This window comes from Coenobita brevimanus, chromosome 20 (genome assembly GCF_032717465.1).
Source record: "Coenobita brevimanus isolate Jiangsu-jjx chromosome 20, ASM3271746v2, whole genome shotgun sequence".
Classification (NCBI taxonomy): Eukaryota; Metazoa; Arthropoda; class Malacostraca; order Decapoda; family Coenobitidae; genus Coenobita; species Coenobita brevimanus.
This window is the reverse complement of record NC_136973.1, coordinates 1,979,181-2,006,601: the sequence shown is the minus strand read 5'-3', so window position 1 is coordinate 2,006,601 and position 27,421 is coordinate 1,979,181. Positions and strand designations below refer to the sequence as shown.

The following is a 27,421-nucleotide window of genomic DNA, read 5'->3' as shown; positions in this document are numbered from 1 at the left end:
GCAACTGATATGTTTACTTTTAAAATTCCTTCAGTAATTAGTTTATTTTTTATCCATTCTTTCATTTATTCACTTTATTATCCATCCATCCATCATCCAATCCTACATTGCCCCATGAGGAGCGTAGGAGCCCAGGGCTAGGCAGTTGGTCCTGACATTTAAGATGAGAGTGAAGGTCATTTATTTGGTTTTTCATTTACTTATATTTATTTATGTACCTATTCATTTTTATTCTTAAATTTATTTATTTGTTTATTTTCCAGAACAATGACAGAGCCAGTCGTGGACCTCGTTTATCACCAGAGGCGTGTGGGCATGGTGTTGTGGCATCCCACTGCCAACAACGTCCTCCTCTCCGCTGGGTCCGACAACATTGTGGTCATTTGGAACATCGGGTGTGGGGAGGCGCTCACCACCATTGATGCTCACCCTGACATCATATACTCTTGCTGCTTCAACTGGGATGGCTCACTGCTCCTCACCACCTGCAAGGATAAGAAGATCAGGATAATTAACCCAAGAGATGGCGATGTCTTTGAGGTGAGCAGCATACAGTATTGGTGTGGATGATCTAATAGTATAGCTGCTGATTGCTTATGAATTCTTTTTGTGTCTTTTACTTTTAACTGTATCCTCTTGTTATATAGCTTCAAGTAATATATCACTTCCACCCCGTTTGGGATACATGGCGTCTGGCAATGAATGGATGATGATGATGATTATCACTGTCCCTAGATAGGTAATGATTTGGGCAAAAAATGAGAAAGCCTGGGACCGAGGAGTGGCTGGTTAGGATTGTTATGGCCATGTTTGTGGGTGCTCGCACCCAGGTAAGGGTGAATGGAGATTTGAGTGATGAGTTTTCCATGAACATTGGTGTGCACCAGAGGTCAGTTTTGAGCCCCTTGTTGTTTATCATGGTACGTGAAGCCTTCTCACAGGACTTCAGAAATGGACTCCCTTGGAAGATGTTGTATGCTGATGATTTGGTGTTGATGGCAGAGAATGAAATGGAGACAGAGGAAATATTTAGGAAGTGGAGAGATGGTATGGGGCACAAGGGCTTAAGAGTAAATGCAGATAAAACAAAAGTGATGGTATCTAGGACTGGTGGCAGTGCTGTCAAAGAAGAGATAGAGTGGCCATGTGTGATTTGCCACAAGGGCATGGGAAGTAATTCCATCTTGTGCAGTGGCAGTGATAAATGGGTGCATAAGAGATGTAGTGGTATCAGAGGTAGATGGCAAGATAATGCTGATTTCATGTGTGTAGTGTGTTGGGGAGAGCAGGAGAGCCTTTAATGTCTGGAAATGTAGCTAAGTCCTAGCCCACTGTGCCTCTGATGGGACAATGTTGGATTGGATGATAGCTGGTTGAATGGATGGCATTATTTTCATATATGATGTACATTTCAGGAAGCCACATCTCATGAGGGCAGTAAAGCCACCCGTGCCATCTTCTTGAAGAATGGGCTGGTATTCACAACAGGCTTCAGCAAGCGGTCCGAGCGTCAGTACTCATTGCGAGCCCCCGGTCACCTGGATGACCCCATCACTATGGTAGAGCTGGACTCGTCAAATGGTGTTATGTTCCCCATGTACGATCCAGACACCAACCTCGTCTATCTTTGTGGTCAGTAGTACTTTAATTGTACCACTTTATAAATCACCGTCTTTTATCAAACACACAAGAGAGTCAAACTTCATTACAAGTTAAGGATATATTCTAAAGGATCACAGATTTTTCCATACAGTTGTTACTGAGGGTAAGGGCTGTTGTAACTATGGCTCCAGGCACCCAGTGGCTGTACACTGAAGTTGCTTTTCTATCGCCATTCATTATCCCTCCTTCAGGGGATAGGGAGTTGAGGGGTATTTGTATAACTTTGGTGCCGCCACAGGAAGATGTCCCTCTCAAGAACAAGGGACTAGTCATCTTAATAAGTAGCATAACTATAGGCCCAATTCAGTTAGAGGAGAATGTAAATTATTTCATATTTTGTTTTCAGGTAAGGGTGACAGTGTGATCCGTTACTTTGAGATCACGCCTGAGGTACCATTTGTGCATTACATCAATACCTTCCAGTTGCCAGACCCACAGCGAGGCATTGGTATGATGCCTAAACGAGGCGTCGATGTCACCACCTGCGAAATCACACGCTTCTACAGACTAAATAACAGCGGTTTCTGCCAGATTATTACAATGACAGTTCCTAGGAAGGTTAGCCAGAGGGGTGTTTGTCTCTATTTTGCAGTTGGTGATGGTAGACACTTCATGCACAGTGTCTAGGATAAGTACAAACAAGATGCTGCTTTAACTGAAACTTGCTTGTCATTCCTGGCAGGAGTTAAAAAAAAAAATCTGAATTAATAATAACTGTTACATGAAGCTTGATGACCGGAGCTAAAGGAAAAAAAATATAGGACAACTTTTAAATGAAGCATAAATTAAAAGTGTTATGAATCATGAATTCTGGCTTGTAAATCATCAGTATATTAATATGAACAGAACTTCAGAAGACACAATTTTGAGTGAGGACTGCTTTTGCCAAATATATATTTACTAACATTTTCTGTCAGGATTCTGGGTGTTTGAATGTTGGGCGAATGGGAGTGTGGCCCATGTTGTTGAGCAGGCTTTGGTCAGCTTTCATCCTCATGGTTTTTTCTGGCTCTCTGAACATTATCTCACTCCATCCTAGGGTGGGAAAAGAGGTCTGGACGATGATGATGATGATGATGATATTGTATCCGAGTGACGTCCTTTCCAGTTTATTCTAGTCTGCCCTCAGATTATTTTATTCATTTTAGGAAAGGCCTCTTGCATTTGAAGGGGTTTATTAAGGCTGTATCCAACCAAATCTATCGTAAGCTGAATAAAACTGTCAGGAAACAGCAATAATAAAATGGAAATAGATGTCCATTGACTTAGTGGGTTGATGGTGTGTCCGCAGTCTGAACTGTTCCAAGAAGATTTGTACCCCGACACCCCCGGAGACATCCCTGCAGTGTCAGCAGAGGAGTGGTGGGAAGGACAGAACAAAGATCCTATCCTCATGTCACTTAAAGGTTAGAAGGAAAGAATTTTTGTTATATTTGAATATAGGGACCATTAACCATGAAAGGCAGATCTTTCCATATTTTCTTTATCCATTTCTTGTTTTAGTAATGAAGCCCTCTTACACTCCTCATGGGGCAACACTGGAATAGATGATAATGAGTATTGAAGCTAGCCTTTGCTACTCCTCCTGCACTCAACAAATACCCCAGATAAACTTCCGTTCATTCCAAGGGGCTGTCTCCCCAGTCATTCCATTTCATTGCCAACAGCTCAGGTATGCCTACATATTACACTTTGAAAATTTCTCACATCCTCCAGTCTGCCTTAACAGTACTGCATCTTTTTCTGAATTCTTCTGTTGCAGGCAGTGCACAGGATGGAATTGTCCCCAACTCCATTTTACTTACAATACAGGCACACACACCTTGTTTTGTGACACTACCTCTTTCATACCCACTGACCATGACCTTTATTTTTCCAGCCACTTAATGGTTAGATTACCAAAACGAGAGACATTTTCCTCGTGCCACTTAATACTTATGCTGTGATTAGTTCATTTGGGTATTTTATTCAAGTTAGCATCAGAAAATTTGTGCAGTTAAGGTCAGTTTTAGCATTCAGAGGTTTCAAAACTATCTTGAGTAACTTTCTCTGCTGCAAGTATACTAGGAGTGTTATTTAGGGTAGTGCTAGGTGTGTAATTCAGGTGAGAAAAATATATTCAAAGGGTTAGTGGTTAGGACTCTTAGATTTTGTGATTTACATATAGTCTTGGCTTATTATACTGCACTACTCTTACTCTCAAATACTGTCTGCAAGGTATATAACTCTCAGCACAGGTGCGTACCAGGCAACTCAAAAGATGGTACTTAAGGTATAGGTAACCAAGAAAGAGACAAATTTGGCATATCATACTGCACCACATAGCCTCTTTAATCCAATGGCCTTTTTTTTTTTCTTTTTATCACCAGATGATTTTTGCTCAATTTAGGTAGGATTTCTAATAGTGAAGGGGTTAATGAAGCCTGTATCTAACTCCTTTAGTTCAAAATTTTATTCTAAGCTGAATAAAGTTCTCTGGAAGTAGTAAGGATGTACTGGATAGTACATCATTAGAGTGAGGGGTTAATCACAGATACTGTTGGCAGATTGTTCAATTTTGTTTAGTTTGTAAAGACTCAGCACAGTTGCATGCACTGGCCTTGGTTACCTAATGGCAACTGTCCACGCTGCATGATCTTTAGTAATCTCTTTCTTCAGTCCAATATCCCTGAGGTCACACTGTATGACCTCGCCTCAAGTCTTCAATCTGCAAGTCTTAAAGTCTACTTTTATTTATCCCAACCAAGGCAGAAACCTGTGGCAAATACCCTGATAATACAACTTTCTGCACAGATGGGTACCAAGCAACTCAGAAGACGGAACTCAAGGTAACCAAGAAAAAGACAAACATCCTGGACAGAATGCCACCAACAGGTAAAGTGAAGTCAGAGGAGGATGGGAAAGCAACTGCGATATCCTCGGAGGCACTGGAGAAGGTTACTGAGGTGAGTCGAGTGCTTGTATTTCTGTGTTCACGATGACTTAAGAAAATAGATGAGCATGTACTGTATATGTGTGTTATATTTCACCTATTATGCCACATAGGTGGCGGTGGCTGAATCAGTAGAGAGGTGGCTTGCATTCCTAATGGACCCAGCATCAAATCCTTAAGCTGTTCCCTGTCCCTGGCTGGGACAGGGAACAGCTTAAGGATTTGAATTTCGTAAAAGCATACTTTACTGATCTACCAGAAGACCTGCCGACATGCCGTAAAAATACCCCCGCTAATACCAGTACACTGGTCCTGTATGAGACAGCCTTAGCATGTATTCAATATGGACAGTGGGTGTTCTTTTAAGAAGAGAATTAGTGAACTTGCACTGTATTTGTAGCTTATATTTTACCTCATACACCACCTACTCTCCATACCTTCATCTGCATTAGGTGATGAAGGTGAATGATGACTGAGAAAAGAGCAGATGAGTTTGTAGTGTATTTGTAACATATATTTCACCCCATGTATGTTTAATAACCTTTTCTATCCATGCCTTCTTCTATTTATATCAGGTGGCAAAGCAAAATGATGACCTTAAGAAGAGGATAGACGAGCTACAGACGGAGATGAAAAAATTCAAGGCGGTGTTCCTAAAACAGGAGAACCGGATTCGAGTGCTAGAGAACAAAGTGGGGGAGCTTGTGGGAACTGGGCCTCCTGCAACCCAGCAGGTCAGTATCATTACACGCGGCCTTATTGCTATCAAGAGCTTTGTCATCAATGTTATCTTTATCATTGTCTTGCTTAATGCTTTGTATTTTTATTTTAGGTACCAGTTTGGGTTTTAATTTGGTATGTGGAAATAACTCTTTCAGTACAGTGATGTCTTATGTTATTCTTATTACTGTCAGAAACTTTCATTCAGCATAGAAAGGATTAATGGGGATTATTTAAAGTGCCATGATGGTATGATAGTAGAAGTCTCAGCTTGAAGGCAGCCATGCATTAATTTGCCACATTTCAAACCCAAAGGGTGGCTGGAGGTTTTTCTATCAAGTCAGCACTGCCATGGATATAAAATGGTCTTGTAAGGCTTCAGTGATCTGGACTGTGGTACTGTAGCATTGGGATCATATGGGATTGGCTGTTGGTGTTTCTAAGCTGAAGAGAGTTGCCTGACAAGAATAAAATAGAGATGTCATGATACTTGAAGAGTTGAGTAGTAGGTTGGGTGAGTGTTGGGAGTATGGGTTTTACTCTGAGTGGTTTTAAAAAATTTTTAACACCTCTTCCTAAGCCATATATTTACCTCCTACACCTTCATGTCCTTTTGTCTTTTACTGATGCAAAGTTACATTGATAACAGAAAATATATAAATAATATACAAGAGAATATGAAATGAGTACTGTGGAGCCAAATGATGCCTGATGGTCAAGTGGGTTAAGGCACTCCAACTGGATGGGGCCTGTAAGGGTTTCCAGCTGAGGGTTGGTCACATTGTGCCACTTAGGAGTGAGTGAGGCTGGTCTTCCTGGCCTTAGATGTTGAAACTGAGTAGCCTAGCCCCAGGCCTGTATACTCCTGTTTATAAGGGGTAAAGTGGGATTGGATGATGAATGAATGAATGTAATGTGGAAAATATATTGTTTAGAAAGAGGTGCTACGAAGCCTCCAATGCCGCCCAGGATATGATCTTTTAATCTGTAGTGATGTTTTTTCTGCATGGATTACTTTTTACGGTCTTAACCCACTGAGCAAGGGGATGTCTTGTTATTTTTGCCATCCTTTGATTTTATTCAGCTTAGGATGGACTCTTTTGAACTGAAGGGGTTAGTCTGTCCCTATCTGTACCCAGACGCCTTAATCCTGAAGGAGATGGCCACACACAGCTTGCCCTTACATTTTACATTACTGTATCCTCTGCTATTTAACTTCCCTCCCTCCAGCCCACACCTTCCCTATCATATACATCACTCCATCCCTAGACATATCTTTATTTAATCTTGTAAGGGGTGGCCACAAACAAATAACCTTCGTGTTGCCCTGTCCTCTGCTGTTTGACTCTCCTCCTTCCAACACACATCCCCCTCTCTCATGACCACTCCTTCCATAGACATACCCTTAATAAATACCTTCAGTATCAGTCTGTCTGAAGTTGAATGAAACAGAGTAATTTAGTAGCAGCAAAAGTATACAAGAAATAGTCACCCGATCTCAGTGAGTTAAGGATGAGAATGACTTGATACGCACTGTAGCTTCACTTCCACATGTGATCTTTAGAATGGTGTTGCTGTAGGAGGATTCAAAGTGGACCATATATTGCTCTCTCCAGTCTTGTTTGTTGCAGTGATGGCTCAGTGTGCTGTAGTGAGGGGTGGAGACATTTTTGGATGCTTTCTGAAATTACTGATCAACATTGCGGTTAATGGACGTAAGAAAAACATACAGACACTTTAAAGCATAAAAAATGGTTATGGGAAGTAGAAAATTATGCAAAGTAGACACTGGTAATGCTAACTGAGAAGCCTCTGCAACACAAGAGAATTAGCCTGTGTTATATATGGACCACCCTGTACTTGTGAGTTGGGAGTATTCACTAGTCTTTCATAGTGGCATAGAAGTCAAGTTATTTGTGTGAGGATTTTTATTTACAGTATTGCAGGATTAGTATTGTAGCTTTAGATGTCTGTTACAATTGTTTTGTTATATCAGCAGAGAGTTATATATCACTCTGGAGTTTAACGTAAACATTTTTATTTTATTGTTGCATTGAATGGTTTACAAAGCATTGTTGATGGAAGAAATGAACTGTTATCCATTTCTTCAGTTTCAAGTTAGATACATTGTTAGTTTCCAGTCACCTTAACAGTGAGAACATAGGTGAAGAAGGTATTGTAGGAAATAGGCTTTACGAGAAGATGTGAAATGGATGAATGAAAGCTTTTTGAATAGTCTAAGAAATGTATGTTTTGAGTGACATTGGTGAACATTTTATTTATTTGAAGACATGCTAGATCCACACAAGGCTGAAAATCGATTCATATATGACATGATCTGTTTAGCATTGTGATTCTGAACATTTGCTGCCGCCATACTTTGATGATCAACCTCAGCTAGTGTAGTTGCCTTGCATTCCATGTAAATACTATCACTAGTTATGTTACTGACTCTTGCATGTTGAACACTGACCCATAGTTCACTAATAGTCTAACACAAGGTACTCAGGTCCAAGTTTTAAAATATCACACAAGATGAAGCAGTCAGTAGTGTATAAAAATCTGTGATAAAGGAACTTGATTTGGTAATAATTCAGAAAGACTGTAAGAAACAAGTATCAGCACCTAAATCACAGGCATGAAGACTGCCTTCACCTCCCTGATTTCTGATAATGAATGCATATTACAGAGTCAACAGTATTACTATAAAGCCATTGAAAATATCTAGTCATAATGGTGCTTGAAAGGATTAGATCCAGTATTATTCCTAGTTTTCTGTAAAGCATATACAATCGGTGTTCTTGATAGGGAATCAGGCTTTTTTCTTTTTCTTGTGCAAAAAAGAACCAAAGACATGAGGCTTGCAAAGTTGTTGCTTTTCCCAAGAAAAAAAATGAACAAAGAAAGCATTTGAGGAAAGCATATGAATCTTTAAAAATTCAACAAAATAGATAATTTAAAGAAAGCACTTGAATCTCAGAGATGTACAGTATGTCTAAATATTTGGTTTTATTGACACATTGGACACTTTGCAACTTTAGATTCGTGCTGATCATCAAGAGCTTGTTTTGTTTTGTACATAAGTCTCTGGTAGCTTAGCAGAAAAGCTATTTTGCATCACCATTTCATGCAGAGGAAGCAGTGATGATGATAGCCAAGTGAAATTATTATGTAGTAAGCATTGATTTATACAGTCATTAGTCAGACATTGCCTCTTATTGATTGGTTAAAGCCATGGTTGTTTTATTTTTGAGGCTTCAGGCTCATCTGGAAGTGAAAGTGGTAGACAGCTTGTTGAAGTTACACTAATCCAGCAGTCTACCATCCTCCTTTTGAGGGGGAGTTATGGACATTTAACCCGTTAACTGTGCATGGCGGTTTTTTGGAGGTGTCTGTGGTGCGCAGACATAGGGGTATAAATGAAATTTTCCAAATGCCAAATTTTGTCTTAGGAATTGAGAGAACACATGCTGAAGTATATAGTAACGAAATATTAGCTCAATATTTACCTTGGTAAAGCCATGGATGAACATCGAAGTGTCTGATTCCCTATTGGAATGTATGTTTTTCTTTTTCATTTTCGGTTTCGGTTTCATTTTCGGTTTTGAAGGCTCAAACATGCTTGCATGGGTTGGCCTTGGTCACCATGGCACCATATTCGGAATTCATCTGCGCAGCCAGGGCTGTATAGAGCAGTCGCACTCGGAACAGCCCAGGCTGTATAGAGCAGTTAACAGGTTTGGTAACCAGACAGCTATATTAATGTCAAATGATTGAGAGAAAGAGAAACCCAGCAGCAATGATAGCTAAATAACGTTTTCACTCTTGAACCCTTATATCCTGCCGTACACTTTTATTATACCAGAGTATAAGTCATCATCATCATCCAGAATTTTTTTTTTTCTCCTCACATAAGAATGGGGTGAGTACTGGTAGTAGAATTACATGAGCTTTAAAATTGGTACAGGTCTTCCAACACTAAAAACAGTGAATGAAATTAGTGATCCAGATTCCAATATGCTTCATCCATTTCTTTTTTTCTTTTTTCCCTTTTTTTATTTTACATCTTCAAATCTTCTTGATCGGAGACTGTTGTACTGTATATAGTGTATTTAAACCCTGAGTGAAATTTACTTTGCTGTTATGAAAAGACAGTAATTGATATGATCAAACAGGATGTAGGTCATGAAATAAGCGATTAGGTCAGTATGATGCAGCAACAAAGCAACAACCAAACTTGCAGGTGATGATTCATGATACATAATTTTTTTCCTTTAAAATTTCATAAGTACTAGGTTCATTGAGTTAACTGACATGAATGTACCAGAGTGGAATTGCTGTAATTGATTGAGTATTCAGTGTTTGTGCATTTCTACTTAAAATTTCTCCTTAACACAGGTCTAGCCTTGGTCACAGGTAGCTGAGTGTTCTTGTATGATTGCTAGAGTTTTACTTGCATTTTATTCATTTTTATTTTTTATATGTTTGAGGTTATATCTCTTGCTTTTTAACTGCTATAGTTATTCAGGTGCATGGAATGTCATGTATATACTTGACTGTCTTTATTCTTAACTGCATCCAGAAATGTGCATGGCCATTGCTTCAGTGCACTTACATAGCACATAAGTTTGAGGTGTAGTCACAGGCATACAGTTGCAGATTTTTAAAATATTTATTTACCATTTTATTAATTTATAAATATTTTTTATTTATTTATTTTATTTTTTGTATTTGTGTTGTGGGTCAAGGTTCTCCAACCAGTTGTGGCTGATGTGGGTTTAAATCAGAGTGTTGTTTGGGTTTTTTAATGCTCATATATTGCCACGTGGGGTGAGCCGCTGGCCACCATACTGTTAAAGGGCCAGACAGAGTAGCTTAGCCCCAGACTCTTATGCTCGTGATGAGACAGTAGATGATCGTAATGAAATAGCAGCAAATTGTGGTGACTGTTTGTTGGTGGAGACTGAAAACAGCTGTTTGAGATTTAAAGCTGTTGGTGGAAATTGAAGGTTGTTAGTTGACAAAGATGCAGAGGTTTGTGTTGTTGGTGTGCATATGTAAATACCCAGTACACATGTAACTGGTAAAATATATATATATATATATATACGGTAGCAATTGTAGGCCTGTGTGACTCTGCCTTTAGTGTCATGTATCATTATGTAGTTTTAAGTTACCCCTAATTTCATATTTTGCTATTTATATTGAGTTGCTTACTTTATTCATATGTTGCAACAGTTATATTGAATTTCTGTATTCATTGTAAGATTATTTTACTCTAACAAGTGTGTTGAACATGGAGGCGGTGATGATGCACTAAGATGCTCCTAGAAGCACAGCCTTAGCAGTACAGGTAGTCCTCATCATAAGTTGCTTTTGGTACTGTGGTCCCAGACTCATCGGGAAGTATACCCAGTGGACTGCAGATTGAAGTTGCCCTTCTCCTCCAGTCCACCAACTTTGTTTCTGGGGGCTGGAAAGGACCCAAGGGATGTTGGTATAACTGAGCAATAGAGTTGCCTTGATATATCACTGCCACAGCATAAAGGCATCCCTCGCCAGCATGTATAAAAATACTCTAAGTTGGAGGAACTAGCAGATGTGTTGTGTAGGTAACAAGGAAAATATATTAGGCATTTGTTCATTATTTTACTGTTATGTTAATAGCGAAAAAGAATGATGGACAGGCAACTTATAATGAGGACTTATTGCATTACAATGTTGCACTTGCCTTTACCCAGCAACCCTAATTGCAATGTGTCTGAAATATATTCCAGGGTAAAAAAGGAAGTTCAAAGAATATTAAGAAATAGTTCGATGATGATGGATTGTGGTAGCAATTAGGTAAGAGTCCCCTTTGTCCCTGATTGCCCCTTGGACCCCCTGTTTGTATCCCAGTGTCTTGTTTGTGATCCCAGGTGGTTGTGATCCTTTGGATGGTGTATGCTGTGTGTCTGCATGAGGTGGTGAGGTAGACATGTTATACTGAGCAGCTCGTCATGGCCAAGTAATGGGTAGTTTTGTATCATACATGTACATCTATATCACATTACATACTCTACATCATCTGGCTTGGTCATGAGCAACATTGTTCCCTCAAGAGTTGGGACATATTAATAAGGAATCTAAATAGAAAAATAAAAATCATGGCCAGCATCCTCATCTGCTGAGGCAGTTTTTCTAGTATACAGTATCTTCCTTGGGGGATGGCAATGATCTTTGATGTTACCATCTATCAGTAGCCAGTTACCTTAATCACGGAAGGAATGGACACAGACAAATTGCCCCAAGTCACTCTGTCCTCTACCATCAGTCTCTTGTACCTAGTGCTATGCTGTTCTGATTAGATGCTTTTGGGGGGAGGTGGTTTTCAGATGGTTATAGAAATGATCTGCTCTCTGAAAGGATCCAGGATTGATCTCTGTCTGGGGTTGGGAATAATCTGATTTGAATATCATTAAAGCAGACTCTAGTATCATCCACAACATCATCCAACATACCATGGTAGTAACTATGCCATCATACCAGTTCTGAATAAGACAGTCCTTGCATATATTCAGTATGCAAGGTGGGTATTGTGAGTGCAAGAAATTCATTGAGCCTAAGTTATGAGGTAGGTATGAGCCTTCTTGGTTACCAGTCAAATTGCAGTGTGACTACACTTGGTCACCATCTGAGTTGAAAGGGGTTAGGGATCTTCAACACTTTGGTCATGTAATGCTGGCAGATGGAGGCTGGTCATTTAGGCTACTGGACTAGTAGGCTCGTCTCAAACCTGTTGCTGGGGCTTGGCCATCCCTTTAAGGGAAGAGAAAGGGAGTTGAGGGACATTTGTATAACTAGACAGTAGAGCATCCCAGTTATATTAGTGCATTCACCTGAAGGCATCCCTCTCCAGCACCACTCAACATGTGAAGGACAATATGGGGTTATTTTCATATTTTATTTTTAAAATTGTCGTTAGATCAAGGGGGGGGAATGAATTTTTTTCTTTTCATTATCAGAAATTTGTGTTCAGGATTTTGAACCTATGAAGAAGAGCTGCAGCTATCTTATTTGATGGAATTAGTGGACTTATACTTTGTTCTAGTGAATTATCATAACAAGCTCAATTAGTGGAACTGTCACAGAAATTGTTCAAAATTATTACAGTGTAGAGGAAAGGTGTGTTGTTGAGTAGTTACAAAGAGGATGTTTAGCATAGCAAAAGATTATATAGGTGAACAGGTTGGGTTTAGAAAGGATAGAGGGTTTATAGTTCAGATATTTACATTGAGTTATTTGAAAAAGTATATTGCAGGGAATAAGAAGCTGTATGTTGCATTTGTTGATTTAGAGATGCTTAGGATAGGGTGGATTGGGAGGGTTTATGTAGCAGGTATATTTGGTGTAGAGGGAGTTTGATGAGGGAAGCCTAATCCTTGATTGGGTAATGCTGTGCATCAGAATTTAAATATTGTAACAACCACGAACTTAAGCTGTATATAAATAACTTCAAATACAACCAGACATCACATGTAGCACTGGGGTAGGTGAGCAAACCCTTCTGCCATTTGCAAGAGTGACATTTCAAGTGGCATAAAAATCATGCATTAGGATTTTGCCTTCTAAAACTTGACATAACAATCACTTTCGTCATACCAAGAGTGGCAGTTGCAAACAGTTGCAAGGAATTCTACCATGTTAACCGAGACTGAAGAGAGTTACTGAATTTTAGACTGATATCAGTAGGCTTACTGAGTACCATGCTCATTCAATAACGTTTCATCCTTCTACTTTTGTATTTGGTACCACATGTGAAATACAGTACTTGTAATACCATGGAAATTCAGCCTGGTCTCCAGACTTTGAGTTCAAGGGATCCTCAGAATCAGTAGTACTTAGAAATGCAGGACTGCATTAATAAAGTACGTAGCAACCATGGGGTGAGGTCTTGTATAGAGACCTCTGGGCTATAGAACTAAGTAGTTACATGTTGAAAGCACCCATTGAGTGAAGGAACATTAGAATGGTCAGTGATCTGATAACACAAAGGCAGGCATGAATATCTGTAATGGGATTGTTCCAATACATGAGGTATTACCTCGCAAAAACTTTAATTTATAAATACCAAACAGCTTGAGAGGTTTTGTGTGTTTTAGTTGTATGCCACTCGATGGCACATTGGAAGTTAAGTACTAAACAGAGCTGTTGTTTTGCAATTACAGTTTCATCAGAACTGGAAATCTTTATTTCTGGATGCAGTATTATAAACGTTAATGAGGGTTGTAAAAGTAAAGGAACTAAATGTGGTTTGCCCTATGGACATACTGCTAGTGTTGTGCGTGTGCACTTCCCCCAAGTCTCATTTCAGTATTATTGGACAGTTGCAGTGGGAATGCTGCTTCTGCGTGCATGTATTGTGTTTTCAGAATTGAATATTTTCTTTATTTATTTAACACAAAAATAATGTTTAGACACAGCATGCATATTAATAATGAAATATTAATACAGTATTGAGAATGATCCGTACTTTGTTGTGCCTTTCCCCATATTCAGGGTTTGATGCCCATATCTGTCACCAACAGGAGGTGGTGGCTGTTACGTCTTGTTACAAAATTCACTCTGTGAGGAAGCAACCATTGCAAGGTCATGTGGTGCATGTAAGTAAGGGCATGACTGGTGTGTGTGGCATGAGCCCAGTGCTCGACCAACCACCCTGGCCCTCTAGCCCCTCGACCCACCTCACCCACTGTACTGTGCGTTGGATCATACAGCCCTCCTGGTGTTTATGTCAGTTGACCCTTTGAATCCAGTGACGTCTGTTATATATTATTGCTGCAGCCTCCACATGATTTTATTCAGTTTAGAGGAAACCTGTTGTAATGGAGGAGTTAATGAAAGCTACAATATATTTAGCTGCTTCAAAATTGAGTTAAATCTTCTGGTGCCAGGGGTGTAGCTAGGATTATAAGAATGTGGTGGCCCAATGAGAGCTTCACAGGGGCCTGGGGGCATCCCCCAGGAAATTTTGGGTCACCTGCCATATTTCAAGAGTGGCCAGTGCCACCCTGGCCACCCTCTGGCAATGCCGCTGTTTGGTAGCAGCAATAAAAATGTATAAAATACCGTACTTTCTCAAGTTAAGTGAGTAAATTCTTTGTGGCCTGGGAAAAGATTCATGGTGTTTCGTTACTTTCATTTAACTGTTGTTGAACTTGAGTGTAATAATGATTTCATGATCTGGCAGTGTTCCCAGCATGAGGTAAAACCACCACCACTACCACCACCACCTGTTGGTGTGTCCCCTGGTGCTGTACCGTCTCATGTATCCAAATTTCAATGAACTGAGAATTGTCTTGTGTCTATTTTGTGTTACATGTTTCTTTCCTTTTTTCTTAAAAAATATGCATTTATTCTTGAAAATCTCAAACCCTGTAATTTTACACTAAATTGGTACTTTATAAAAATGTATCAAAATGGTAACAGTCTAACAAACGTGATACAATATCATTATGTGCATTAGACTGATTATTTTTCTGCTCAGACCTGTTACTGCAGCAGTTAATATTGGTTATTGGAGTTTTTTTTTCTTTAAATACTTAATTTTTTACCATTATCTATAAATTTTTTCAAGATTTTTTTTATCTAACTAAATTTCATAATTTAAAAAAGCTAATACAATGTACAGGGTGAGTCTGAAGTCTGGAAACATAGGGGAAAGTATAACATTTTCTCTCGGCTTTTTTTTTTTTTTTTTTTTTTTTTTTTTTTTTTTTTTGTGCATTATATATACTGTACTGGAAATTAATATAGCATTTGCCAGTATTCAGCCAGAAGTCCTAAGATGCTTCCATAAAGGCTGGGAAAGATGCTTATGAGTTTCCATTGAACAGGATGGATAACACATTGAGGATATCCTGTAATAATCCTGTTTGTCTGTGTTTCTAGACACTCGATTGACCCAGTATAATAATTTGTCTTGCCCCCAACTAACATAGTCGTATTCCGCCAGGCCCCAAGCTCTGTATCCGCCAACACGGTCAACAACAATTGTGACATGGCCCCAGATGAAGTGTAGATGACAGGCTGCCAGAACTGAGTCCACTTGTACAAGATGCTGGTGATATTTATGAGCTATGGAGTTTGAGCTTGCTTTACCAGTCACTGGGGCTTGTATTGTTGTGGGGCTAGGGGTACTTCTGGCACCTCTTCTCATAGTGATTTATCTTATTATGCTTCAGTAGTCTCATAAGGCTATTTATATCTTTTAATACCATCATAGAATGTGTTAATAGCATATACAGGGAGAATTATTGTGTCATATGTGGAAATACACTGGTATGGAAAAGGCATAGGGAGAGTATTTAATACGAGCCTTGGAACCGTATGCTCATTAGTTAGAGAAGCTCCATAGACCCTTGTACTTACTTGTTTATTTATACATTTAGGACAATATTAATCCCTTATATGTTATTTGTGCAATATATACGGTAGTTGCCTGGAGAAGTTCCGTCCATCCTTCCTTCCTGCCAGTCAGTAGCTCATAATATTATATTAGCTTGGATCACTAAAAATAGCAGTTAGTTAACAGTAACTGTATAACTAACCAAACATATTATAGTATCAGCATATGGCCGTACCCAAACTGATGTAATGTTTTGAGCTACCGCGGCCAGGACAAGGTACGAAACGTTTGCAGGGGAATTTACATTGGTATTAAAATGACATAAATGTGAGGGAATAATGAGGTGCACTAAGCATAATAAATTGTCAGGGAAGAGGTATGAGAAAACCTCCCAGGCTGACAATATTACGAGCCTTGATGTGGGGAAATAATAATCTAGGGCTGTTTTCAGGTCTTTTTTAATATTATATATATATATAATGCTCTGCTTGTGTGTAGGGTTGCCATCATCGTGTATGCTGTTGTAAAGTTGTTGAATATTTCCAGACACACATGGAAATACAGAGACGGCAAAGCATATGTGTCATTCTGTGACTGGTGGTAAAGTTTTAGTCATATTAACCCATACAGTCCCATGATGCATTTTCTGATTTAAACTTCCTTCCTCCACACACTTTTATTAAGCTAGAGAAAGGCTTCAAAATAGAGGGCTTAGATGTAGCCATGACAATAGTAGTAGTGGTACTGTAGTAGTAATAGTAGTTGTAGTAGTAGAGTAGTAGTAGTAGTAGAGTAGTAGTAGTAGTAGTAGTAGCAGCAGCAGCAGCCGCCCCAGGTTCATCTGAAACGTGAAACTGGTGAATTTCAGGGTGAAGTTGCTCATCTCTGACAGTCCACCATCCTTCTTTAGGGATAGCGAGGGAGTTGAAGGATGTTTACATAACCAGGTAGCTCCACCACCCAGTTAGGTTGGTGCCACCACATGAAAGCATCTCTCTTCAACACTCAGGTCTTAATAAGTCCTATCAGTACAAGAGGCCTTTCCTTAAGTTAAATAAAATAGTTTGGTTGAAGGAAGAGTAAACTAGAAATTGCGTCACTCGGATGTAAAGGGTTTTAAACAACAGTGTAAGAATCTTGTACATATGTTTGCACCACGGACTAATTACACAGTCCACTGCTCACTAGTAAGCAACCAGCTGCTCGGCTCATAGCTGCTTTGTGTTATAACCTGCCAATGGTTTTTTATTATCAGCCATAGCTGCGTGTTTCATGGGCGGATCCAGGGGTGATTATACATTGGTAGTAGTTGTAACTCAGGGGCAAGTGAGGCTGGCCACCCTTGCCTTAAATGTTGGGAGTGAGTAGCCTAGCCATGGGCCCCTACACTTCTGTTTATATGGGGCAAACTGGGATTGGATAATGAATGAATGAGTAGTTGCAACCCCAGTATCATTTGAATCTGAACCCAGTGGATTGCTGGTTGAAGTTACCCCTCCCCTTCAGCTCACTATCCTTCTCTTGGGAGGTGGGGAGGGGACTGAGGGATTTTATTTAACCAGACTGCTCCAACTCTCGGTTGCATCAGTTGCCACCACATGAAAGCATCCCTCTCCAGCAGTACACACAGAATTTTGCTTTATTGATTATCATGTTCATGTCTCCCATCCATCCATCCAGGATTCATTTCTCCCACACAGATATAATACAGGGCATCCTTGGTTTACAAACCTTCAGTCTATGAACATTGCATGGTTGGCTGAGAGGAAGGGAATGCTGAGTGCTCATTACTTTAGATACTTATATGGGTAATGCTCGAATAATTCCTGGATCCTCCCTGTGTTTCTACCCTGCTACTGGTTGTTTTTTCAGGACCTTGTAGAAAATGAATGTCTATTGTTCTAATGATCTAACAAGACTTTCACTGTCTTCTCACTAAAGTCTTAACTTCTTCAGTCCGATGATTTTTTTTTCTATCTCCTGACAGCTTTATTCAGCTTAGGGTAGATTTTTGGAACTGGAAGGGTTAGATACAGTATTCAATAACCTCTTCAGTTCTAGAGGTCCCAATTTGAACAAGATGTTGTAGTAACAAAAATAAGAAAAAAAAAAAAATCATTGGATTGAAGGGTTAAAGTATGGTATGATTTTTTTTTTTTTTTTTTTTTTTTTGTGCTAAATATCAAATGTATACATAATGATATCTAAATATTTGGGAGGGTTTGTCTGTTGTACAAACTATCTGTACAAAGTTGTATAATTTTATTAATATAAATTTCTTCTTTGTAGAGAAATAGTGAGTGAATGAGCAAAAATTTTAAATGTGCACTGGAAATAAAAATTTCCATAGTTTAGAACAAACTGATACTTATTTAATGTGGTGTTATGACTAATGTGGTGTTATGATTTGTTTTTATAATTTTTTTCATTGATTTATGTATTTTTATTTGGCTGAGTGTAGTACCTGTGCAGAATGACCGCTTATTAACCCCCACTAGTGAGGTTGACCATAGCTTTACTCATGTTGATAATTAATAGGTTGATCATGTCTGTCAGACCAGGAATGTACATATTGCCTCATACCCTGGCACTCCAACCCTTCCGTAACCTCCTTAGTCCAATGATGCATTTTACAATTCTCTTCCTGTTATATTGAGATGATTGTGTTTAATGGTGAGACTTTCTGACATTAGGTTACATTTAGCTTTCACTTACCTTTTCACTATGAGAGAGGTCTTCTAAGTTGAATTTCTTGCTCCAGATGATTACTCTGGAAAGAATTTTTGAACAGGAAGGTAAGATTTAGCTTTCAAAAACCCTTCATATTGAGGGAGGTCTCCTAAGTTGGATATCATGCTATCTTTTGACAGTTATTTTTAGCTCTGGAAATACTTTTAAAACTAGAAGGGTAATGTGTAGCCTTCATTAACACCTTCAGTGCAATAGGAGGCTTCAAAGTTAAATCTAATGGTCTAGGGAAGATATAAGTTAAATCTAATGGTCTGGCCATAGATAAAACAAAAAAACACATCATTGGGCTGAGGGGGTTGACCAAGATTTGAATGGCTATGGATGAATTACAACTCAGTCAAGGTCGGCTCGTAAACCCCCAGGTGGCTGCTCAACTCACAGCCGGGGTTCAGACTAGGATCTCATTTGTCATGGCATTGTAGTCCAGTGGTGAGACTCCGGAACATATTTACGATCAGTTTCCATTTGCAACTCGGATTTGGTGTGGTGAGGGATGCCTTCATGTGGTGGCACTTATATAACTGGGTGGCTTCACTACCTGGTTATACAAACATCCCTTTTCTCTCTCCCAGTCCCCATAAATGGAGGATGGTGGGTTGCTGCAGGAGGGCAGCTACTCCCTTCCTTTTTCCCTATAAGGAGGATGGTGGACCGTGGAAAGAGGACATTTTCATTCTGCAGTCCACTCGGTTCATGTAGAGTTAAGCCTAGGGTTACAACTGTGGTAATACTACTAAGTCATATTTTTTTTTAGGGGGAAGGACAGAGAGTGTAGAATATATACACACTTCTTGTTCTTTCCATGAAGTAAATTGTAGTTACAAGAAGAAGAGTATCATAGCTATTTTCTGTTTTGGTTGGAGGGACACAGAAATTATCAGAACTTCCAGTGTCTCCTGTTCTTCATGCAAATCGGAACATGGGGTGTGAAAGGGAGCTGATCGTAAATGTGTTAGTGGATCAAGCCTCAGTATTGTGGCTGTATTCTGCAGTGTATTAATATTGTCTCATTTCTCATAGTAATTATTGTACCCAGCGTCCAGCCAGTTACTGAATATTTTACGTTGGAAGAATGAAAGTTGTGTACAGTCTCCCTCAGTTTCATGTTTACAGGAAGGCTTCTGGTTTTGAGGACAGGTAATGTGGCAGTGCGGTACATATATATACATATATGGAATCTAGATAACTAAGAAATTACTGAGGAATGTAGATGACTAAGAAATTACTGAACAAACTTACTAGATTTCAAAATAATGCTTGAAACTTAAGACCCTTATGGTGTAGTGAGTTAAGGCATTCCAAGTAGATGTGACCTATTTGGGTGTAATTCCGTGGGATGGTTGGGGTTTATGGCTCACAACTGCACAGAGGTAAGAAACTGGTCACTGTGTTAGTAAAAATCTGAACTGAGTAGCCTAGTACAATGGCCCTACACTCCTATTAGGAAAATACAGTACTTGATTGGATGATGATGATGATGATGATGATGACGAAACTTGAAGCCTACTTATAAATGCAGGACTGAGAGGGGACTAGGTTAATTATTACATCATTAAGTGACAACATAATGGAACACAAAGGCATTGACATGACAGATTCTCAGGAGGCCAGATATGAGGGAAGCCAGGACCACCTCAGAATCACCGAGTTATGTTATATATACTATTTAATTATTAATGTTCTCTTTCCCATTTGTTACTGTGCATGTAAAAAGTGTTCTGTATAATGTGTGAGAAATATTAGCTTATTCTTTGACTGGTTCTGAGTAGTAAATGATATACAGAATCAGCATGTTATAAATTTTCAGCCATTACAGAGATAAAGTTACAGATGGGTGAAAGTTGTCTCCCTTGTAATTCACCCTCAAGGACCAACTCAATGGTTATGGACCTACAAATACTGATGGGTCTATGAGTGAGAATGGTCTTCCTCATAAGCTGCCCTTGACGTCAGTACCTGTATATGTAACACTTTAATGCCTACAAATTGGACCCTGTTGGAAGACCATTTTTTCCTCAGCCAAAGAATGACCTCTTCAAGTTTCTCCCACATTTCCCCAGACACCTTATATATCTGGACAGTATATATTTGTCTATAGTTCAGTTGCCAGGATAGCACATTGCCTAACAACTTGGCTCCAGCTGATGTCCTTTTTTAGTTTATTCTTGCTGCTGCTAGATGATTTTATTCAGAAAGGGCTATTTTGAGTTTATTATGGGTATATCTAACGCCATGAGTTTAAAATTTGTTCCCTAGCCGAGTAAAGTCACCAAAAGATTGCAAAGATAAAATGAGAGAGATCCCTTAGGTTGATGGGCTTAGTGTGTATATTCTCCATGATGTATGAAGCTCACTAGCACCTCTTTGTTTGTGGTTTATTTTGTCTGATTCATGTTAGTCTTTCATGTATTAATTTTCTTTTGAAACATAATTTTTGGTATACCTTTTTAAACATAACTTTTTTGTGCATCGTCTCTTTAAACTTAATTTTTTCATATATTATGTCTCTTTACACATAATTTTTACATGTAATATATCCCTTTAAACATTATTTTTTCACAGATTGTGTCTCTTATTATATCAACAGATTCAATAAATGACATACAAGAGAAATATAATGTGCCATATGCAGTTTAAAATGATTAGGAAGATGTGCCTGGTGGTTTAGAGATCCCAGTTAGAGTGGAGTAATGGCCTTCAGTAGGTTCTGTTCCCAGCTGATGACTGGAAGTTGATCATGTAATGCCATCCAGGAAGTAGGCTTGTGTCTACCCTTAGCCCTTTAAATCCATTTGATATTACTATTTACACTTCCAAATGATTTTATGCAATTTTGGACAGACCTCTGGTATTGAAGTTGGTAATGCAGTCTGTATTTAACACCATTAGTGTGAAAAGTGTATCTTAAGCTGAATAAAATAATCTGATTGCAAGAATAAAATAAGAAATACAACCCCGTGCTTAGAGGGTAAAATATACTGGACTCTGGTGGACTAGCTTTGGATCCCTACACACCTTAGTGAGGTAGTATGGGGTTGGCTGTTACTGTTTAGGAAGAGGTTTTTAGCAAGCCTCCTTGTTGTGGCCCCTGGCATTTCTGGACATGAACCTGGTAGATTGCAGACTGAAGTTGCCCATCTCCTGCAGTTCACAATCATCCTTTCAGGAGATAGGGAGGAAGTTGAGGGATATTTGTATCATCAGGTAGTGGAGCAGCCTGGTTATATCAGTGGTGTCAGAGGAAGGTGTCCCTCTTTAACCCGTTAACTGCGCATGGTGGTTTTTTGGAGGTGTCCGTGGTGCGCAGACATAGTGGTAAAAATGAAATTTTCCAAGGGCCAAATTTTGTCTTAGGCATTGAGAGAGCACTTGCCAAAGTATATAGTAACGAAATATTAGCTCAATATTTACTTTGGTAAAGCCATGGATGAACATCGAAGTGTCTGGTTCCCTATTGGAATGTATGGTTTTCGTTTTCTTTTTCGGTTTTGAAGGCTCAAACATGCTTGCATGGGTCGGCCTTGGTCACTGTGGCACTATATTCGAAATTCACCTGCGCAGCCAGGGCTGTATTGAGCAGTCTCACTTGGAACAGCCCAGGCTGTATAGAGCAGTTAACGGGTTAAGCACCTGAACCTCATTCACCAAGAATATATGCCCTTTTGGTCCTGAATCACAGACAATTATTTGTGTGGTGGTAGTGATGGGATGGTATTTTTGTACAGTTAGGAAGCTTGCTAAGACCTCTTACCAGTTTTTTTGTCTGTTACAGTTAATAACCCCTGAACACTTGACTTCAGTGATGAAATCCCATAGTGATACATTTTTTGCACTGCTAGGGGGTTAACATTCTCTTGTATGTTATTTATTCTGTCTGTTTTTGATTTGAGACATAAATAATGTACAGGTGAATAGTGAGTTGTTGTATGCAAAATAAAATGCTAAGGAAGGGATGCTAGAAGGCCTCATAAGGAGAATTATGTTTAGGAGACTTTTAGCACCCCCTCATGAATTAGTTATTTTGCTTATTAGTCTTAGTATTCCCTTCTGTGTTATTTATATATTCTTCATATTGACATAGCCTAGCTTGCATAACATACAAGAGAATATTAATGGATCACAGACAGATGCAAAGTAGTTAGGAAGAAGTGCTGAGGTGCCTTCCAAACCTACGAGAATGGGCCCTGGTGTCCACATGTCTGGCTGCCGTCGTGTTGTAATGTTCCTTTGGTGGTGCTCAAAATTGTTACTCATGGACTTGAATGGGTTGGAAAAGGTCTTGTATCATAACATACTCGCATTTTACTCATTGCTGTATTTAGCAAAATTATCAGTGATTACTAGAAAGTGCAAGGGTTCTATATTAAGAAAAGTAGATAATGCTGACTATTGTTAAGCACCTGCACTTTGGAAAAAATACTGTAAACTGTTCTAGAGAAAAGGTATGCAGTGTATTATTGAAAATGATCATTGGAAGAGGACCCATTTTAATAATGGTTACTAGAGAATGCAGTTATGGAAGAAAAGCAGATGATAACCAATTATAGCAGCTGCACTATTGAAGTAATACCTCAGACCGTTATTGAGAATTTTTGCAGTTTGTTATAATAAGTGTTAATGAACATAAGGTAAGAGGAACCCCTGTTTGAAGCCAAAGCCTTTGTGAAGTAGCTGTAGTGCTACCTACCAGTGCTATATTTGTTTTTGTCCTTCTTTTAAGTTTGTATCATCAACTAAGGAGTGTGCAGTCATTTTTAATTTATGTACATTTTCCTGTCGACACTTTGTAGTCACAAGTAAAGCAAACAGTACTGCATTGCTTCTAGGATGATTACTTCAGTGTCAGTAATACTGTACTGTGTTGTTGTGTTCATTAGTAAGGAGTGGGGTAAGTCAGTGAAATTGAATCCAGATATTTTTAAAACGCAGTTATGGAATATTTGTAAATACTGCAGTAATGCTTCGAAAGCTAATCCCTTGGAATACTTCATGGCTCAGGCAAAATATATTGGTAACATAGGTAAATATTGAAGCATTGCTTATGATGCCTTCATTGCTTTAGTATTTACAGTTACTGTACCTGGTTTGTCTTTTAGCAGTAAGGCTCAAGCTACTTCATTTTTATATCTGTGAAAATGTAATGCTGGAAGTGTATCTTTAAAAATTGTAATTTCCATCAGCATCAGTTACAGAATTCTATCAGTGAAGGCTGTAATATTAGGATAAAGTGATTATATAAAGAAGTATGCAGAGGACATTCTAAAACCACTTTAGGTATATGGATGTATCCAAAACCATACAGTATATGGATGTTGACAAGAAAATTGATCTGTTATAACATTTGGACATCAGTCACTAGCAAATATAGCTTGCTATCTCAAAATTAATGTATGTCTGCTTTCCTTTTTCTCTTTTTTATCTCTGTTATGAGTGAATAGGGCTTACTGTCCCAAACTTAATGTATGTCTGCTTTCTTTTCCGTCTTTTTTCTCTCTCTTTCAGAAGAGGAGAAAAAAACTTTGTGATTCCTCTTAGAAGACAAAAGTACAGTATTCTGCTTTTAGTTCCAAAAGCTTTCGTGGCAGTACTGTAGTCAATTCATTATATATAAATATAATAAAATTTGTTAACATGGCACCAAACTACACTTTATCTTGGGTGAGTTTGTCACATATGTTCTCTTCTTGTGATTAATTTATTTGTATGTTGGATTCAGATGCCGTGTTCAGCAGTCTTGTTGGTGGTGCTTTTATATAATTTTAAAATTATACGTTTATGTGTATACATGTAATTCAGTGTTAATGATTATGTTATATGCAGAAGTACTGTGTCTGTGAACTCCCACTTTGGCAGTGGTTACAAGTCCCTGCTAGGGCATGAAAAAAGTTGTTTGAAATGTGATCGGCAAGATGAAATGAAACACAGCGTTGGTTGATGCATTAATAGGATCTGGAGCTTAGAAGAAACCCTGTGCCTCGTTTTCTCTCGTCAGTCTCTTGTCTTGAGCATGCATGTCTGTGCCCTTAGCAGTTTTATGTGTATACATGTAACTTCATAATGTTATCTGGTACCAGGATGTTTGTGCCTTAACAATGGGGTATGTTTTAATGCCCTGCCATACCCCATCCCTTACCATTTGCTACATAACAGATTTAGGGACTTTTTATGTGCCATTTTGATAATTAAAACATAAAATTATAATATTCACTTCAGACTAGAATAAATATGAAATGTCATGTTTTTAAACATGAATTTTAAAGGTAATACTTTTATCCTAGCAAGTAAAACACCTTACTGTACAGTAATACTGCAGATGCTGTTCAAAACAGAGCAGAGCTGAGATGTTTTGCTTGCCAGTGGGTGATCATAAATATACTCAAAATTTTTAAAAATTAGTTTGAAGTGGTATAATAATTTAGGATAAAGCAATCTTGTGTTCAGTGGTTATCAAGTCTAGTGTAGTACTGAACATCATTTTATGTAAGCAAACTGTTCTGGCTCTTCCTCTAACTTTACAGCAAATACATAAATTATTGTAGGTAATATTGTTTGATGATTTCTCTTGAACAAATATTGATGGCTTTTTTTTTTTTTTCCCCAATTCTCAAAGTTACCAAGTTAATAGATCATTTTAGAATATCATTGCTTTAGCAGTGCCTCATGTAATTAAATATATTACCAAATTGTAATTCTGCCAAGTGTAATCTCTTGATTGTCTTGGTCATCAGGTTAACTGTCCAAACTGGTCGTGTTGCATATCCACAGCTCCATAAGATGACCTTGATTGCTGTACTTAATGCACAAATTTTTTTGTAACTGTATGGAAAGTAAATAGAGTTTTCTAGAAATTATAACTATATTTACTATCCTTAAGTTATATAAAATTAACATTATTATTCTGGAGAGATTGAAAAAAATATAAATATAATTATAAAAATAGAATTACTATACTGTACAGATTCCAAAAATAATATAATAAACTGTAACTATAAACTAAAACCAATGTAATGTACGGCTTGCAAAAATATTATAAAACTAACTGTGCTATTTTCAGGTGACTGGAATGAGTAACAAGTGCTTTCTTGTACTCAATAAACCATTTACTAAACTGGGTAGTAACCGTATAACCAAATGAGTGCTAGGTGATCTAGTGGGTTAAAATGCTCCAACTGAATGTGGCCCCTAAGTATTCAGTTCTAAGGGGTGGGTAGGGTTCACTGCTTACATAATCCTGCAACACAGTGATGACAAGACATTCTCATCTTAAACAATTAGCCCAGAACCTGGTCACATGAGGCAATGAAGGGCTTTTGGAAGATAATAGGGTGGTTGGAGGACACAATACTCAGTTCCCTAGCTTTCTCGATTTCCATACCTCACTGTCTTCCACACTCAGTCACCTATGACCCATCACTGTCATTACCTACTGCACCTCCTTGAACCTTCAAACTGTAGTCGCTGTGCACGAGTCTGAAGGTTTCATTATCATGCCTTGGCAACCTACCGGTCAACAGTGCATCTGATTTCGTGTATGATACGTGTATGTATGTACATGGTACGTATGTGTGGTAGGTGAGGGCGCTCACCATCCACTCACTCGATGTAGTGATGCTCTCGGGTGTCTGCCCTTTCCTCTCCTCCATCCTTCTTTCTTTCCATGCTCTTCTGTCTTTCTTTCCTTTGTTCTTTCCTTGTCCTTCTGTTTACGAGTGACTTTACACTCCCTCTTCTGTCTTTCTTTCCCTCATTCTTTCCTCTTCCTTCTGCCTGTGGGTGACTCAACACTGAGTGACTAGCCAAATGGTTTCCTGTACACCAGGAAACCATTTACTACGCTAGGTGGTAACCATAAAACCAAACTTTGGTGCCCGGTGGTTTAGTGGGCAATTACGGCACTCCAGTCAGATTGAGCCGGTGAAGGTTTATATCCAAGGGATGGTTGGGGTTTATTGCTCACACAATGCCACTCGGGGATGAGTGAGGCTGGTCACTCTCATCTTAAATGTCAGGACCAACTTGCCTAGCCCCGGGCTCCTACGCTTCTCATTGGGCAATGTAGGATTGGATGATGAATGAATGATGATGAAACATGTATATGATCATCATCATCCAATCCTATGCCACCCCATGAGGAGCAAAGGAGCCCAAGGCCAGGCAAGTTGGTCCTGACATTTAAGATATGTACACTATGTATATAATATAAGCATATCATATTATACATAAAAATCGAGCGCACTGTTGACTTGTAGGTTGCCAGGGCATGATGATGAAACTCAGGCTCATGCGCTCCGACTATAGTCATATACACCCTTCATAAACCAATTTTTTCATTACGGTCATACCATATAGCTAAGCATTCCTCTACCCTTATATGAACTGACTTCCTCACTTCCCTCACCCTTGGGTTTTTACACTCATGCCACATCAAAATCATTATGTAAACATATGAATGGCCAAATTGCATGTACATATGTGGAACTCTGCTAGGCAAGTTGAATCCATGTTTTAAGTTATTTAGAGTCACAACTAAACAATAAAATACAATACAGAACAAGTACTCTCATCTTAAAAGTCGGGACCAACTGCCTAGCCCTGGGCTCCTACGCTCCTCATGGGGCAATGTAGTATTGGATGATGGATGGATGGATGAACAAGTACTTTATCATCATGACTCAGACCTCTTTTTACCACCTGAATATGGGGTTAGACATGATCCACAGCTAGGAAAAACCTGATACATGGAAAACCAACGTGTATTTTTCCAATTATATGGGCCACACACTCATTCACTCAAGCCACCAGAATTTTGACTTCATTTTATGGGCATAAAAATCCACTCATATGCACTTCATACTCTATCCAGTGGTATCTATCTATCTCTGTGGTTCTCAACCTTTTTCAGGCTGATGTTCAAGGCCACACCCCAGTCCTTCCATTCTATATCTGATAATGTCATAATGATTATGACA

The 27,421-nt window shown here is 38.8% G+C and overlaps 1 protein-coding gene across 3 annotated transcripts in view; it reads left to right on the top strand.

Annotated features, from left to right (window-relative positions):
- coro (protein coronin) overlaps window positions 1–25,462 on the top strand; it is a 46,739-nt gene extending 21,277 nt beyond the window's left edge. For 2 of the 3 annotated variants that reach the window (XM_080266448.1, XM_080266447.1), the window contains 7 exons: window positions 264–540; window positions 1,416–1,632; window positions 2,009–2,220; window positions 2,954–3,068; window positions 4,456–4,607; window positions 5,170–5,328; window positions 15,309–25,462. In XM_080266448.1, coding sequence (XP_080122574.1) covers window positions 264–540; window positions 1,416–1,632; window positions 2,009–2,220; window positions 2,954–3,068; window positions 4,456–4,607; window positions 5,170–5,328; window positions 15,309–15,374 — 1,198 coding nt within the window. In that variant the 3' untranslated portion in view covers window positions 15,375–25,462. The remainder of the gene's footprint in view (window positions 1–263; window positions 541–1,415; window positions 1,633–2,008; window positions 2,221–2,953; window positions 3,069–4,455; window positions 4,608–5,169; window positions 5,329–15,308) is intronic. The other variant, XM_080266449.1, reaches the window with a different exon arrangement.
- Window positions 25,463–27,421: the final 1,959 nt, after the last annotated feature.